General features: G+C 44.0%; 1 protein-coding gene across 1 annotated transcript in view; it reads right to left on the reverse strand.

The window, feature by feature from the left end:
• The window catches only part of atp10a (ATPase phospholipid transporting 10A), a 53,194-nt gene that overhangs the window by 25,185 nt on the left and 9,637 nt on the right, over positions 1-18,372 (reverse strand). The window contains exons 4-10 of the mRNA XM_080771278.1: positions 16,043-16,149; positions 15,198-15,329; positions 14,851-14,981; positions 13,104-13,356; positions 9,229-9,446; positions 8,483-8,677; positions 4,763-5,330 (exon numbers count right to left, since the gene is read on the reverse strand). Of these exons, the coding sequence (XP_080627404.1) occupies positions 4,763-5,330; positions 8,483-8,677; positions 9,229-9,446; positions 13,104-13,356; positions 14,851-14,981; positions 15,198-15,329; positions 16,043-16,149 (1,604 nt within the window). The remainder of the gene's footprint in view (positions 1-4,762; positions 5,331-8,482; positions 8,678-9,228; positions 9,447-13,103; positions 13,357-14,850; positions 14,982-15,197; positions 15,330-16,042; positions 16,150-18,372) is intronic.

Here is an 18,372-nt window from a genome sequence, read left to right on the forward strand (position 1 = left end):
TCTGTCTTTCACACCTAAACTAAGCCACATGCTGCTGCCTCCACCCTTTTCAGGTTTGCTCCCCTTTGCTGCTGTGTCTGGACCAAATCGAGCAAAAAGAAGGAACGCTTCAACGATTTCTTGGTTTATTTTCAATTTGCTGTCAGGATGAGCAGATTAAGAAATAAAGTCACCTTGCAGACACACAATTCAAGTACTGTTTTGACGTAACCGAATATAGAATGTTGTTTGATTTTGGCTACTTTTGAAGTGTCTGGGTGAAAGGAAACACTCAGGGTCCACAAAAGACTCATTCTTGTTACCAAAAATAGTCAATCTACAAGCTTGTAGATTGGCTATTTTTGGTGAGCCATGCTGTGGTACGAACTACGAAGGAGTAAAAAGGATTAAGCTGCGCCGTGGGACTCGTATGGTACCCACACCGTTACAGCCGGGTAGAATTAACAGGGAGACAGGCTTCATCAGTCTTCTGATGCAGCTGCACCAAGTTAAACAAAAACTCCTAATCTAAGCCACGGGCCTCTACTCTGCCAGAACGTGAAAATCTGTCTCTTTAATTTCATTTATTCCAGTAATAATAAAATAAATACAATAAATAATATATATATATATATATATATATATATATATATATATATATATATATATATTGCTTTACTCACATGTTAGACATGTGCATGTCCGACATATTACTCCTTTTTCTGCTCGAAATGAGACAAAATCTGGTGTTTGGGAGGTTATAATTCCCTGTTCTTACATGGAAGGAAAGAAACATGCGCAATTGAGACCAAGGAAGCTGAACGCGGAAGTGTTGGCTGCATATAGCCCATTGCGCATGTTTCTTTCCTTCCAGGGAACAATATGGAGTCCACCGTACGGTCTTCGCTTCCTGACCTATTTTAATAGTCCTTGATTGCCCAGGATTTCTTCTTCTATTTTGGTATTTCGCGCATTTGACTGGCACTGGCCTCACGATCCCGCCTAGAGTAACGGGAGGGAATGTGTTAATAACCCACCAGCTCAGCACGTCCATCATAAAACTACAACACCCCCCTGTGCACTTAGTACTTACAAATCAGCCCCAAAAAGAACAATTTGGTCAATTTTGTCCAGGGATTATTTTTATAAATATATATGTATGCATTCATAACAAGGGAACACTTGCCCTACTTTGTTATTCATCATTATAAATTATCTCTCAACCTTTTCACATCAGCACTGATAATTTTTCCCTGAATAATAGATGATGTTCAGTAGCTTGTGTCGGAAAGCCTTTACCCTCTCGGCTCATAAAAAGTACGTCCGTGGACATTGTGAGCTCTCCGTTTTGACAAATAGCTGCCAGGACCGGTAGGCCCAACAGTAACAGATGCTGGTGGAACAGAGTTGCTCTGTGTTTGTTATTTTACTCCCTTTAAAAAAGGAATGTTGAAACATAATTCACATACCGCACCTACCATATGAATAGATAAATCTGAAAACAGAAAGCTGAGAAATGAACATATAATTTTACATTTGAGATATTAGGCCAATATTAAACGGCAGATTTCAGCGGGTTCAAATCCAGGACCACCTTCTTTTAGGGGACGATCACTCGAACCCCATGTCAACCCCACCCGCCATGTCTGAGACAAGTATCCGGCAACTCCACTGTCCCGCTGTTCATCATGTTACCATTCTTACCAAATCTAAATGTAACCATCTCAAATAATTTAAACAACTGTGAATTCTGTGGCAGCATGCACATTTGCCTTTAAAAAACAAAAGATAGCTCAATATGTGTGCCTAGTGGCTGAGTGGAGCAGAGCAGACCTGGAGTTCAATCATGACAAATAGCTTCAGTCACCCACATGGGAACATAAACACACTGACATAATACACAGACGCACTTCAAAGACACACCCAATCCCCCGGACGCCTCGTGTCCGTCTGTTCGCCTGCAGCACCTTCATGTGTGCTGTTATTAGAGTGACATGGAGGGGCTATACTTCCTTGCTATAGCTCTGCACTCAATGGAGCCATTGTGGAGGTGCTGTGTTATGAAGAGGCTCCCGCTTGCACTGCACTCTAACTGGCCTGCTCTCACCCAATGGCAACACAAAGTGTAGAGTTGTCTGTGGAAGGACACACCCAGCCAGCCGGCCACGCGAGCAGACACAGGGCGAGGCACATGGCAGAGCACCGGGTGGGGCTTGGGGGGGGGTGGTTGGGGGATATGGGGGTGAGAACGGTTCCAAAGGAGCCATCATCAATTCCACCTCCCTATTCTACAGAGCACCATGCCGTGAATTTCAAGTGAGTCAGAGAACGTCTTAAAAATATGGCACACACAGTGACGGCACCCAGGTGCAGCTAGAATATTTAACATGACGAGCATTCAGCTCTATCCCGATACCGAAAATGCAAAGGGAACCAAACACAAAGCAACCAATGCAATAACCAATATGATTCCTCAAAAGAAAAGGACTGTGCTTAAACTGTAAAACACACTAAGAAGAACTAAAGCAAAGTACGGATTGCCTTTTCTCCAGTGATGTATAGCTGTTAACAAGCGCTCATTCAAGGCAGGAGGATAGCATTTAACTGAAGTCATATTTCTGCCACGCCTGCCTTGCTAAAGATGAACTCCCAGTTTATAATGACCAAAACGGAGGCACCTATTCCATCAAACTCACTAACCAGGACAGAGAAACAAGTCTCCTATCCACACATGAAAGGCTGTTGCAACCACAAAGCCATTTGTTGTTTTAAGAACTGTGTGAATCAGGCAGGCACGGAACAGGCTCCGAACAACCAGACTGGCTGAAGTTATATTCGGGTCTCATGTCCTTCCGGTTGTGCAGTAAAGGGCCCAGATGTTTTAACATGTGGCTACCAGAGCCATTTATGAACAACTCTGTTGTTCATAAATAAATAAAAGAAGAAGAAGAAGAAGAAAAAGAGAAACACTTTTTCCAACACTATTTCCATCAGTGTGCTTTTCTTGTTGTTGTGGCAATCCTTCAATGCCCCCTCCCCCCCTCCAGGACAGTCCTTGCTAAGCACTCCTGGACAGGCGTTTGGTGACTGTGTACAGAGCATTAGCGAAAAGTGCCTCTATGGCCCTTTGCGTGCCTCGAATCCTAACGACCCGCTACACCTCTGCCATTAGTACACCGTAACAACAACTCCAAGAATAACGAATAAGGCAACAACATTGGAAGAGGGAGGTCTTTTTATGTATTTATTTTAGAGAGAGCAATATGGACTTACGTCCTTTGTTGCGGGGGGGGACGGGGGGGACGCTCTAAAAAATAAATTGTCAATTTAATTTCTAGTTTTTTACATCATCGGAAAAGGTGGGCACTTCAGGCGGGTAGAAGAGAGAAAGAACCTTTCTCTTGCTATGCAGTGTGCTGCCCAATGGCCAGAGTTATGGCTCATTTATGCTCTACCTGCGACACATTTTCAGCAGGCGACACCGTCGTACTATGAAGTATGAATCAGGCTTTATTGCCCGGGCAAGCTGCCCTCCGACCAAAGCGGCTGGAATATTTTAAACCAAGGACACACACACACACACACACACACACACACACACACACACACACACACACACACACACACACACACACACACACACACACACACACACACACACACTTAATCACTGGCGGATGGCCAGTGCCACCGAAAAAACTCTTCCATTTGTTAAGGTGTAGGCCGCCGTGCCATGCGAAGATTACATCCAGTGATTTGTAGCCAGGCTGGTTCCCAGCCAAGATCAATCCTCAGTGGAGAATTAAGTCTGCAGACAGCAGATGGGTCGACGTGCCGAGAGGGAAACAGACTTGGAAACGCACACACACACACACAGGCTTCAAAATCGCATCATAAGACGGTGTTGACACACCCTGCGGTGTCATCACCTTTCCTTAAATAGCACGCCACTGACACCTTTACCGCCGAGTTATGACAGCAATAATAAAAGACCACGTCAACGCCACAGAACATGGCAGCGCCCCGACGGGAGCTCAGCCGGTTAGTATGTGCACTGCATGAGCACAGAGCCATAGTACTTCTGAACTGCATTCACATCCATCTCAACCACTGGCATTTCATCCAATCCCTTCTCTGGTCACTGCAATTCTCCCTGCCTACCTCCTTTTTATTTTATTATGTACGAAATAGAAAATGGACCTTGGGATTGGGAACCTTGGGTTCTAATAGCTATACTCGGGCATGATATAAGTCCAAGTATTGTCGATCATCTTTATCGGTTGCTTGCTTCTGTACACTGTGAGCGAGGAAACGGGGAAAGCAATTCCCTTCCCTCTCGTTGCATGTGCAGTGTTGTGCACAAAGTGGATTCTGCCTATATACTGCATACAGTATAAAAAACGAGACCTGGTATGGAATTTCCTTCCACCTATTTCTCTTACTGGCGGCAGGCAGTGCTTGCGTTACACTGATATTGGATGATGTATCGATTTTTATATCACAAGAGGACTTCCGTCAAGGATAATATAACATGAATACAGCCATTTCAATTCCCACAAAATATGTATTAGCACTGGAAGTAGCTAGAAGTGTGATTTAGAGAACTTTTTGGCCTTGCAATGAGAGTGAATGGAGTCACTACTTTTGGTTTCTTGCTCACAGAGCAGAGAAGCAACAGATAAAGAGGATTGATAATAATAATTATTATTATTAAGTTCAACCTTGCTTTAAAAAAACACTCAAACTTTGATCATTCTGTTCTTAAGTGGTTTAAGTTGCTCACCGGTGGCGGGCGGTCTGATGAGATCCATGATGGCGGAGTCGGCTCCCTTGGTGTACACGGTGATCTGGTCCGTTAGTGGGTGGCGGACCACCACCGACATACGCTTCCTGGTGGCGTCGAACCCCAGCGTGTGCAGCAGCTCGAAGGTCAGCTTGCCCAGATGGGGGAGGTCCACGGTGACCTGGTCGGGCAGTCGCCCCACCAGGGAGCACTTGTAGGCCCGTGCCGCGTAGACCAGCGCCGCCTCGTCGGGGGACTCCGCCTCATAGCGCAGCTCGCCCTCCTCCCCCGGCGCAGCCCCCCACGCCTTGCCGTCGTACGCCGGCGGGATGGGGCTGAAGGCGTGCTCCAGTCCCCCGGCGGGCCGCTCCTCCGCCAGCTTGGTGAGCGTGCTCTCGGCCGAAGGAGAAGACAGCGCACTGGAGCAGCCGCGAGTGGACGACCGGCTGGTGACGAGGCTGGACGAGCTGCTGCTGTTGGAACCCGAGGTCAGCCGGCTGGGCGTGAATCGCTTGATGAAGTCCTCGATGGTCTTCACGGGAGACTTCAGCTCGTACCGCGTGCGGACCTGCAGGTGGAATGCCGGGAGGGAATGGGGAGAGTAAGAATAAGTCAGAGTACTCGCATTTATACCTCAGCCACAGTTGTGCACACTGTTGTAATGGGAGAATTTCAGCTTTCTTAAACCTGGGCCCTATTTTTTTATGCTTTGGACCTGAAATCAAGGATGGGTGTAAAAGCTTAAAACAGGGGCAATCGTGCACTGAAAACAATACCCGAATACATGCTCATATTCTTAAGTTATATCTGTCTAAAAATAATCACCCTTTTCAGGTCCATTACCCTTCATTTCAGGTACAAATCATCTAAAAATAGGGCCACGGTAAAAAACTATTTAGGCCTAATTCTTTTAAACGAATCTTGTGAATGCACTACACAGGGAAATCCTTAATGTTAAATGATGTATCCATTTGTAACTCTGAGATGGTACAAATGTAACCAAACGTACGCTCACGGGTCCATTTGTACCCTCTCAGAGTTAAATACAGTGGTGTTGGAACTTGGATAGTATATAGATGCAGAAACAGTGGCTGCCAACATAGCCAATCCTTTATTCCAGGGTGGTACAGCACAGCAGCAGAGTCTGACTCACTTAGTCGTCTCCTGGTGCCCAGAGCCACGGTTCTCACATATAAATCATTCAGGTGCCGGCTTAGCCACAAGGGCATCGCAATAAAAAAGTGAGCAATTACAATGGCACAGAGGACACGCACACATAACACAAAATGCAAACAATAGGCAGCAAAAGGAGAAAAAATAAATAAATAAAATCATGCTGTATGCCTTTTTTTTTTTTTTTTTTTGATTTACGTTTCCCTCCAACATTATCAGATAACCTTCACATATAAACAACCCTTTTTTATAGCCACGCTAGTGTAGATTGCAGGGCTCTATGGAATGGCTTTGTCAGCCAGTTGGTTCAAACCATTTTGGTTGGTCCGATTAAGGGGGCAGCACTAGCCTCTAGGGGCCACTAGTGGGTCTTTTAGTCTTGTTTTGTTTTTTTAAGTGTTGTGCACAGCCAGGCGTTTGGGATGAAAAGCAGGGTGGTGAGCTGGTGAGCCCTGCCGGGAGAGGATGTCACCTCCTAAAACCGGAGAACCACACCCAGGGTTTAAACAAAACAAAAACAAAACAAGGGTACACAATTGAGCCCCCTTTGACTGAAGCACGCCATAGCCCTACAGTATGTTCAGACAATTGGTGGAATTAGTTGGAGGTTGTTGTTTTTCTGTGTGTGTGTGTGTGTGTGTGTGTGTGTGTGTGTGTGTGTGTTTTCATAAACAGGGAAGAAACCTTCTTTGTATTGCTATTCAGTCAAGATATATCTATGCATATATTATATATTGATTCTGAAGATTGAAACTGTTTCAATACTCATTCATTTGCCACAATATTTATCACTATTTAGTCACGTGTTCTCCTATGACTATTATATGCCTACTAGCGCTATATATATATATATATATATATATATATATATATATATATATATATATATATATATATATATCTATCTATCTCTCCTCTTTTGTTGGAGTCTCTTTATTTTCAACCCTTTTTGTAACATGCTCTGCTCCTGAATCATGTTAATTTCCCATTTATCTCCCCATTTTATACAGTAGTATTACAACCAGGGCCGTGCAGAGACATTGTGGGGGGCAGGTGTTCAAGCAAAAAATATATAATATATATATATGGCTATATAGTATATACTGTATGTTATATGGCTGGAAAGCTGCTCCATGAGGCAAGAAAGATGCCTTTCAGTGGGAAAAGGTGCATTTGCCACTTCAAGCAGTGCTTATGATGCTTCTTATTCTCATCTCTTATTACAAAAAGGAAAACACACTGCCGTCCGTGCGACTATTCCTTCTCCAACAATAATACACTTGTAGTAGTAGTAGAAGTAGTACACTTCAAGTAGTACACTTGTTGCTGCCCGTTTTAATACAAAAGAAAGACCACTATTTGAGGAACGAGATCAAAAAGACCTTTACTCTTATGTACTGTACACAAGATGTAACAATAAACAAACCTCAATCACTAACAGTAACAGTACATATCTATTATTATTCTGCGATATCCTTTATTGGGATCTTCTAAAGCTTATAGTATCTCCCATCCAATGTAGGGGCAATGACACAATCTATAGCATGATGATGTATGAGGCATCATTTTATCCTTCCTTAATCCCAGGCTCCTTAAAATACACACGCACACACACACACACACACACACACACACACACACACACACACACACACACACACACACACACACACACACACACACACACACACACACACACACACACACACACACACACACACACACACACACACACACACACACACACACACACACACACACACACACACACACACACACACACACACACGGAAGCAGTGTTTTTTTTTCTGTCATTAATTAATTGTAAATAACGTGTTAAAGTCCCGGCCCTATAGTGCGCTCGGAAGAGTTGTTTGCCTTTGAGAAACTCGGTAGGAAATCCATGAATGGTCCCTAGTCAGAAGTTACAACTTTCTGGCCGCATTAATTCTTTGACTGCCTCTATTCATTGCAAACTTGTGACTTACTACATTGTTTACTACCTTGGGACAAGTGGGCTCTTCACCAACTATGATCAGATTTAAAACTATTTACAACCAGTGGAAACATCTACAAAACACTGGTCTGCTTATCTGTGGACAGTAACTGAGACAATCACTCACATTTGGTTTACTTTTCTCGCATGCACGCACACATGCTGCATGCATGCATGCATGCACACATGCATGTACATATAAAGACTATAATTGCTAACAGTGGACAATGATGTGAATTGCAGGCTAGCCTTTTGTGGCTATTTACACACAGTTAACACAACATTAAGCATTTATTTTGTAATAACACGTCGTGTTCTTTTGGAACCAAAAACAAAAGTAGGACGTTAGCCACATTAATCCTTGTATCCCCATTTTGGGCAATAAAAATAAAATTCATAAAATATTTTCAAATATGTCACATTGTGGTGTGTTGTGATCTTCTAGATCAGCTATTGTCGCTATTCGTCTCATAGAGAAAGTATATAGGGTCACACAGGCACAATATCAAGGAGGTGGCGTTTAAAACCAATGTGTGAGGTGAAGGTTTTACCTTCTGTCTCGGCTGGTTGGGGGAAGACACCACCACGGTGTTGCAGATGGTGAGGGCGATGAAGAAATCCATGATGTCCGAGAGGTCAGAGGGCAGCTGGGACATGGGCTGGCTGTGGAAACGCATGAAGTCCATCTGGCTCGCACATTCGTTGACTTTGTCTAAGAGCTGAGGGTCAGGGGTGATGTCTTTCTCCTGGATGACAAAAACGGAGGGTGTTTTGTCAATATGTGGAAACCGGCCGCTAGGAATGCAGTGATGGTTATTTGAGATAGACTGGGAATTGGGAGAGAGAGATTGGGAGTGACACGCAGAAAAGTTCTTAGGGCTTGGGAATCGAACCTGCGACTTGCATTACAGCCTATATGTGGTTAAGCTTTAACCATTAAGCCATCGGCACCCAGAAAAACTCATTAATGTGCATAAGTAATTTTAGATTTCTAGTTTTCATTTAGTATTCAGTTAGTTGGTGTCTTAGTTTTTCAGATATTATGAGAAAAGCCTTGATTCATAGAAGCTGAAAAAGGTAGGATAAAAGAATACATGGCATTAGATGTTATCGATGGGAAACAAAGACTCCAATTCAATTTATTTTGAGTTAGTTTTAGTTATTTTTGCATAGTTCATTTTTAGTTTGTATTAACTTTTTGTGTGTGTGTGTGTGTGTGTGTGTGTGTGTGTGTGTGTGTGTGTGTGTGTGTGCATGTGCGTGTGCGTGCATGCGTGTGTGTGTCACTGGGACTGACCATGGGGCTGCTGAAGGCTGTGTGCTTGGACAGGATACTGGCTCTTTTAGCCTCTGCCCTGCTGCCCGTCCTGCGATGAGACTTGGTGCTCTGTGAGCGCAGCACAACCTTGGCACTCTGGTGGCTGGTGAGGCTGTCCCGTCTGGGCAGGGTTCCGCCATGGGACATACACTCCTCCTCTTCAGAGTCCAACTCTTGGTACATTGCCAGTCTTCTAGCTGGAGGATGAGAGACACACAACACGTCATGAACTACTGGCAGGGCCTGAACTTTTTCCCCCATGACCTAATTAGAACATACTCTGTCTCTGACATACCGGTGGAAAAATACTTCAATCTAAATTGATGTCCACTGTGTGGTGGCCGGTGGGGCATAGTTACGGAAATTATGCACAGGAATAAAGCATCAGTCACACCACAGAAAAAAAACTAAAATTTGTTTTTGTGCATAGTTCCCATCGGATCATTTTTCCACAGAAAATGAAGGGAGGACTGAAGCCCTATTCATACAGTCCAGATTTAGGTGAAGAGGTGAACACCTATTCAGTGGCCACCTCTTCACCAGAACGGTAGTTTTGATGGCACCGCTCATATTCCATCACCATTCTCATATTTCCTACCCTCCATGGCCAACACTTCCTCAAATTCATCCATTGTTTTCTGTTTTCCCTCAGCTTTCTCTCTACTGCATATTTGCTCAGCTCGCAAAACCACCACAAGCAAAGCCGGGCAGTGCTGTCATGTGTCCTCCTGGCCGTGATGAGTGTGTGTGTGTGTGTGTGTATGTGGGGGGACAGAAGAACGGGGAGGCGTGGGAACGGGGGGAGCTACGGGAGGCAGTGTAGGAAAAATACGTTCGTCGTTCACGTTGTGCTGGCTATACTGCGAGCCTGCAAACCCCGCCTCCCCGTTCCCACACACACACACACACACACACACACACACATTGCAACTATTATAAAGTATACTATAGCCAGCACAACATAACAACTTCTAGACCAATCACATTGCCTGGAGCGAGTTTCAGTGACCACTGTTTCAGCTGGGGAGAGCGGTGGTTTTCTCTTCACCGCGGCTCAGTGATGTCATGTTGTAGTTTTGGGTGATAGCGGTGGTCACCTCATCACCCAAAACTGAACTATGAATAGGCCTTAAGAAAAACTAGGGTGACTGCAGGGCCTTCTGCTGGAACATCGGGAAATGTGGGGATATTACGGTCAACATTCATGATGTCTTCAGAGCTGTTGGGAGAATGCAACAAGAATAGAGGGAAAATAATGTAGTCTGCAAATAACCGCCATCAGTGAAAAACACTTGGCCTTAATAATCCTAACATGACTAATGATGCATATTTTTTTAATATTGCTGCAAGGTCAATATTAATGGGACCATACAAAGCTTCATATTTGAAAACAAAGTTAATCAAGTTGCATCAAGTGGTCTTTATAGTGGTTTATGATAGATCACACTCATATGCAACATATGAATGCCTCTCGGTTGCTAGGCGATCGAATGAACAGCAAGGGTGAAAGGAGATCAAGAAAAGAGGTGTAAAAAATAATTCTACATATTTACACATAAACCTAGATACGGTATAAAGGTACGTGAGCATAGCAGCAGGTGTATACTGTGCACTATATACTTATATTAAGGATGTTAATTAATTCCAGGACGTCTGGAGACGTCTTGGGCACAAATTGGGTTACGGTGCTAAAATAACAGTCTAGTCTGTCTGGACTGCATAGTCTACATAAAAAGAATGACAATGGTATAATCCACGAGTAGGTCCATGAGGTAGAGCAAAGAAAAAGTGGTATAATCCACAGGTGGGTTCGTGGAAGAGCTAAATCCAAGCCACTTGTCCCTGGTACAATGCACAGGTAGGTTCAAGGAAGAACAAAGGTCTGAGACCAGCCTGACAACATCATCGCCTGTCATCAGGCGGGCGACTGTGCCGAAACAAGGCTTGTGTCTTGTTCGGCAGTCCAATGGCAGACATGCAGCAGTCTGTCTGACAGCATCCGGATGAAAGCTGAGCCCCTTGCCCGGCCGCAGTCGTTGTTGAACAGTTTGTGTCTTGGGTGGTGCTCATAGAGTACAGTTCCTGGAGCTCGGGGAGCTTGCCTCCCAGTCCCATTATGCGCTCTGCCGATCGCACTACTCACTGTAGGCTGGTCTTTTCTCGGTTAGTGCGGTTTCCATACCAGGCCGTCACGCATCCTGATAAAACACCTTCAACTGAGCCGTTGTAGTAGAGCCTGAGGATGCGCTGTCCTACTCCAAACTTCTTCAAGCGTCGGAGCCAGTACAGTCGCTGGAACTTGAAGTCTTGAACTCGCTGAGCCTTTCTACTGCAGCGCCATCGAAGCCCCCTTGCGGCCTCCGGAAGTCCACGATAAGCTCCTTGGTCTTGTCGACGTTGAGGGCGAGGTTGTTCTCCTGGCACCAGAGTGCCAGTGTGTCAGTGTGTTGATCTCGTCTCTGTAGTCAGACTCGTTGTTGTTGGCGATTCAGCCCATCACTTTCCTGCACTTTTCGTCTGCATACTTAATGACGGTGTTGGAGTCATTTGCAGTCATGTGTACAGGGAGCATGATTGATAACAGAGACATCGCATGATTTATACTAGCCAATGAGGGGAGACATGCTTTGCTAACTTTTGCTAGCAGGGTTGGTTCTATCCTACTTTATTAGAGTATATATACACAGTATTCATACAGTATACTGTATATGCCAACAGAGCATACTTTTATCACAATTCACGTTGTTAGCTGGATCCAAGCAGACGTATACAATATATCAGTCATATATACTATATGTATAATATACATACAGTATATTATATCTCTATATATATCTATTTATCTCAACAGTGTCATCATCCGTGTCATCTTGCTTTAAGATTTCAGTTTACTGAAACTACATCATCGATGCTCTTGACAGAATATTGGTTCTTGCTACGCTGGTTGCGTCTCTAGATTTATGCTCAGACTAGGTGGCTGCAGCCGGTATGAGTGACTGTGGCTGGATCTATGGGATGCATGCTTCTGTTACGCTTGAGTGCTGCTTTCCAGTAGTTAAAACCTAGCTTGGTAAAAACAACATCCCTCCCATTGGCAGCAACATATTTCTGACAGGAGAAACAGAAAGCATGCCTCTTTCCAGCCATGGATGTGTGCGGTAGAAACAGACACTACAAAGCAAAAAGCGGTGAAACGACTTTGGTGCGGTGCGCTAGGCTACCCCCCCAATCAGAAGTCAGAAATGTTACGGGAACACAACAACATGGCAACAGGCAGCTCCTGAACAAAGTCAAGAGGTGTTATGTATATTACACGAGCTCAGACATAATAGTCATGTCCAGGGGGTGTACTTGTATATCATGTTGCCTCACACTACAGAAAGGGGAGACAGGCCTGTGGGCCCCATGGCTTGGGAACCGTTGGTTTCAAGGTTACTTACTACTTATAATAAAATAGCATTAGCTCAATAACACCTTGGATTTAGCTTTATTTGCTAATGAGAAATACATAGTTGTTTCAGCACAACAACGACTGGCTAGTTGGTTGTTAGGTCAACCGAGGATAGATTACATTCCACAGCATGGATGATTGGTTTGTTACAGGTTAGTTCATTGTTAGGACAGACTGAATCCCATAGCCAGGAGGGACGAATGCCCTGTGATTGTGACTAGCTCAGTTGGTGGGACCGATTCTGATTAGATGACTGAATTAGCAAGTCAGGAACGTGTGATTATGAATCCCACCAACATTCTGGAATAGAACCGCCTTACCATATGTCTGATTGGCGAACATACAAGTCATTATAAAAGTATTATAATATTTAGTGCAGAGTGTGAGCCTTGGCTGCCCTCACCATTGGCATCATGGGAGTACTCCACGCCGGCCACAGTGCAGCGCCTGAACACCATTTTATTCTCCGTCAGGGTGCCTGTCTTGTCAGAGAAGATGTATTGCATCTGTCCCAGGTCCTCAGTGATGTTCAGAGCCCTGCACTGCAGGTGAGAGTCTGTCTCCTCGTCGTACAGCTCCATGTCCTGATGGATGAAGTACACCTGGCAGATCTTGACGATCTCAATCGACACGAAGAGCGAGATGGGAATCAGTACCTAGGAGAGCAGACAGGGCATTTGTTACCAGGGGTCATTTACAAGTCGGAGCAAACACTGACTGCAGCAGGGAGACGATGTATTGCTCTCTTCTGCAAGAAAGAACTCCTGTCTCAAGTCAGGGCCTGATTGTCTCTTTAACCTTCAGTCCATGCCGTATCATTTTTTATTACAATGTGCATTTATTTCCTGAAAAAGTATTTTATGCCCCTGGTGTGATGATGTTCGCTTTCTCACACAACTCCACAGGGAAATTAGACAGCTCTTAACCCACTGCTAAAGTGGGTACAATTGAGGCACAGTGTTGGTGAGGATAATGATTTTGCCTGGAACACAAGAGCCTTGTGTTTTTAATTCAGATCAAGTTTCATAACATTGATGGGCCTCAAACTTTTCTCAATTATTGTTTGGAAGGTACACATGACCATAAATCAATCTTTGATGAAAATGTAATTAATCTGAAGTGTCACTTGATACCAAGGGACCGTACTGCAACAGCTGACATTTTGTCGAAACATTTCAACGTGACATTTTAACATGCAAGCAAAATACTACCCACAATCAATAACTGACAAGTTTTTTCCCCTTTTGATTTGTACCAGCATATGGTTTATAACTTTACGAAGAGACAACGCCCCTCATCTGGCAAACTCTTGATGGCCTTAACTCATTGTAAAGATACTGATCTAAACAGAGAATGTCATGGACATTCATTAGAACTTAGTGATTACATTTATGATTCATCAAATATTAAACAAGCTTATCCTCAGGTTGGCAGAGGAAGTGTACATTAGATAATTGACACTGGGTGAAAACATGGGTTGCAAAATTATGGGATAAAAAGTAAAAAAGAAAAGAAAAAGCTGGACATAGGAGGGGCTAGCACCCCTCAAAAAAATAGCTAAAACAACTGATCTACAAGCTTGCAAAAAAGGGATGCTATTATTGCTATACTGTATTATTTTGTACATTTCCACACCTAAATAGATTTTTATTAGAAGCAATATTTTTTTGTACTCAATTAAATAAATTATTTGATTATTGTTGCACCCGTAATGGACATTTCCATGTCATACAATAGATTTGCTTACTTGCCTCTATACTAGTCCGCTTGCCAGCCCACAGAGCCCCATTGTGGACCCGTCATTTTGAGTACCCTAAGGTTTTATGAGTATGGTCCCCAGGATGTGGAAACTGGGTATAAATGTCCGGGTCCAAATTCTGGCAAGCGGACTATACCGGGAGAAGGTATGAATCAATTCCTCTCATATAATGCAATAAATGCATCTTCACACTGGGCATTGTTTGATTAGATTACAACATTGCACATACACTACTAACTTTGCATATAGACACATCTACAAAGAGGGACAAGGCATATCTCGTATTTAAAAGTCCCAGCAAAGTTGTTTCTACAAAGAGGGACAAGGCATATCTCGTATTTAAAAGTCCCTGCAAAGTTGTTTCTGTAATGGGAAGTTCTCTGGTGGCTACCTGAAAGACGATGATCATGGTGAGAAACAGATACATGGCTGTCAGGGCAGGCGATAAGTCTGTCCCTTCAGGACTGAGAACGTCAAACACAGGCCTCTTATCGCCGTACTGGAACATCCACAGCCCATGACCTGGAAGAGCACAAGCACAAGGTCAGCGCATGCTTGAAAACAACAAGATATAAATAATAGCAGCTTGGTAGTGCTGACTTCCAATCATCAACTGGTTCTTTGTCTTTCTCAGTCATGTCCAAGATAATGAGGCCAAAGCGTGAGGGGTTAAGGGTGTAATTTTCTGCAAAACGCCTCTTGTTTTGCATGACGACCCGAGAGCACACTTATACACACCAATGGCGGTAAACAGGCACATGACCAGCAGGATGATGACACACCAGAACACATGTATGTTCATCTGACGCTCCAGCTTGCTGCGCTTGTAGCGTGGCCCGTTGTTGTTCAGCATGGCCTTGGTCTCATGACCTGCAAGAGGATGGCCGTTACTAATGGCTATAATGACACAAACACAAGGTCCAATACAGGAATGACACTAACACTGGGTCCAATGCAGAAATGTGAAACAGAAATATGCAAAACTTTTTTTTGTTTTTGTGGTAATTTTCTTTTTAACCACATATGGGATATCTATTGCCCATAGATAGGGGACCACAGAAACCATATCTAGACAATGAGAAAGATTCACCATAAAAACTGCTGAAAAGGCATATTGACTAGCCATGTTATAATATTAAAGTAGAGGAGAGTGCCTGAGGTGCTCAGTGTTGGTCAGATATTGTACATTTACTTTAAACCAAAACTTGCAATGGTTTGGAAGCCACTCTAGTATCAAATTAAATGTATTGTAATGGGGTAGATTTAGCTGTCCAAATATCAATTTTCAAAATGTCTATAAATGTATTCTTTTGGAGAATTATAGCCAATATATTTTTCCACATTATTTGAATTTCCAGCACTTAATTATCATGTAGCCTACTGTATGACCGTCTTTAAGGTCGATTTATATTTAATCAACGGTGTTGCAGGCATAAAATACCTGACGTACCCAATCTACAAGATCACAACGTGCATTGTGGGCTTGTAGATCTTTTTGGCAAAGAGATTTGGTGTAGACCGGGAAAAAAAGCGGTCCAAGTACGGAGCCAGTTGAGGTCCAGTTTGCTCGTCTAGAGGCCCACCTGCATAGATGACGATCCCCACCGCCTCCTCTGTGTTGCGGATGGTGCAGCCCCTCAGCAGCAGACTGTCTTTGTACAGGCCGTCTCTTCTGCCACTCCGGAGGATTCTGACAAAGTCAAGAGTTTCCAAGATGTAAATATATTATCATCGCTCTCAGGTGGAAAACTTTATGGAAAAAAGATCCCATGTTCGAAAGGATAGGATAGTTATTTAATCACAATCTCTTAATAAATGCCAATTTTCATTGGCATTTATAAAACCCATAAATGATGTCACTGTAACATAAACAAAAAGCCAAAATTTCCAAACCTACAAGCTTGTGAAACGGCTTGTAGTTCATGTGATGTGGTATGTAAAAAGGCCATGGGTCAATTCATTATAAAAGACAACAGTTCAAAATGTATTTGTGTTTGCATTGTGGAGCAGCAAAAATGTTGTGCAGACTTTAGGTATTTGTACATGATGCTACAATGACTTCTATCACCAGCAGCTCAGCTTTTATGTTATTGTTGGGAGGTTTCTTTTCTTCTTCTTTTTTTCTTTCACACAAATGGCGTGATATATCACATACCCCGGTAAAATGTCAAGAAGGTACAGTATGTAAAACATAAATGCACAATCAACTATATCCGCTGACCCAGTGGGTACGAGGAAAAATACAGCTCCCCAAGACGACTTCAGTCCATTCTGCTGAGCGGCTCCATTGATCACGCTCTAAAGCACCTCTCAGTCCTCGCCTCAGAGAGAGACGCCTTATCTCAGCACAAAATCCCTCTGATATACAAACACTGACCCCACCAGCAACTCTATTGGCGAGCACCGCGGGGGCACCGAGTCAATCAGGCGATGCGCGGCTTTATCGCTGACCCTCAGATCTTGCTTTAAAAAACTCTAACATTTTCAGCTTATCAGGATCATCGAGACCAACCCCATGGAAGGCTTGAATTCAAAAGCGGCCCTCCTGGGTGGCCCACTGGAGAAGTTCAAACCCCTCTTGTAGACAGAAAAACGAAAGAAAGCCAGACGTATATTGAGCAAGTATAAAATGTGAGGGGGGGTTATGTGCCTGTAAATGGGAGAGCGCTAAGCTTTTAACGTGAGCCTTAATCCCCTTACTACAATCGAGGATTACAAGTGTGTTAACTTAAATAGTCGGCGAGCGTTTAGCCCGGGGAGTGATGCTCAATCATCTGAAGCTCTATTGAAGCACCTCTCTTTCTCCAACGTGTCACAGTGTCAGCATGTTTACTAACAGGAAGCCTTCCGCCTTTGGCCTCTTGGCAGCAGGCAGACTGATAAGTCACACCCATCATAGATTAATAACCATGTCCCTGAGACTTCCCCCCCCTCCCATTTTCTTTAAGCGGTTTGCCACGGTTCATGGCTCGGCCCTTGTCAACGCAGTACCCTCGGTCAGTCACTGAATTGATCAGTCTGAGACACTCTCTGAGGCGCACACGCACGCACGCACACACACATTGTGGCAGTGAGTGAGATTAGACTTGGTGCCATTGCCCCCGTAATGTAATAAAACATGGTTGAGACGAGCGTCGTCCCCCTTACCTCGATCCCCCCCCCCCATCCCCGGCACTCCACTGTAGCTTGGCAACAGAATGCTGGCTGCATCTGGTCTCTATCAGCGCCCAGAATAAATGTCAGAATCATGTGGGCCTACGGTATCAGCTGACAGTACCCCCGCCCCCACCATCTCTCCCATTCTGTTGAGCTCAAAGCACTTCCATTAATGTCTGTTCGGCAGTTAAGAGTAGATCCTGAACGAAATATCGCTCTGGACGATATACTAGCCATTATTTGACTTTTTCAATGACCTTGGTATCAGCATACACGTATGTAGCTGATGTGTCCTGATTTTTTACGAATTAATGAAAGATGAACAGTTATTATACGCAAACATAGACAAATTACAGCAAAAGTAGATTTTCTACCAGCTCACAACGTGCATTTTTTATCTATCAAAGAGTTCTATAAAAAATAACCTATGATTGGAAGTCAGCACTAACAAGAAATGGACCCAGAAATCTGTCATTGTTTGGTCTCTAGTAAGAGCTCACCCGACGGCCTCCCCACGGCAGAGGGACAACCGGACAGTAAGCATGTTTGGCTTGCGTAGTACTTGATTGAGAATCACCTCACATCATCGTTCAGGTCAACCAGCGGTTGTTGCCTCAGTTCAACTCAGGAGAGGAGTTTGATCTCCTTTATGAAATCACCGTAACACAACGTTCGCCTCGTCCCAAATTGCTCTCGGTCCGCGACCCTGTGGTAGTGTGAGCGTGACCCAATTCCCGGTCATGACCGGACCGCTGTT

The sequence above is a fragment of the Protomyctophum bolini genome (assembly GCF_963924005.1).
Source record: "Protomyctophum bolini genome assembly, chromosome: 8".
Classification (NCBI taxonomy): Eukaryota; Metazoa; Chordata; class Actinopteri; order Myctophiformes; family Myctophidae; genus Protomyctophum; species Protomyctophum bolini.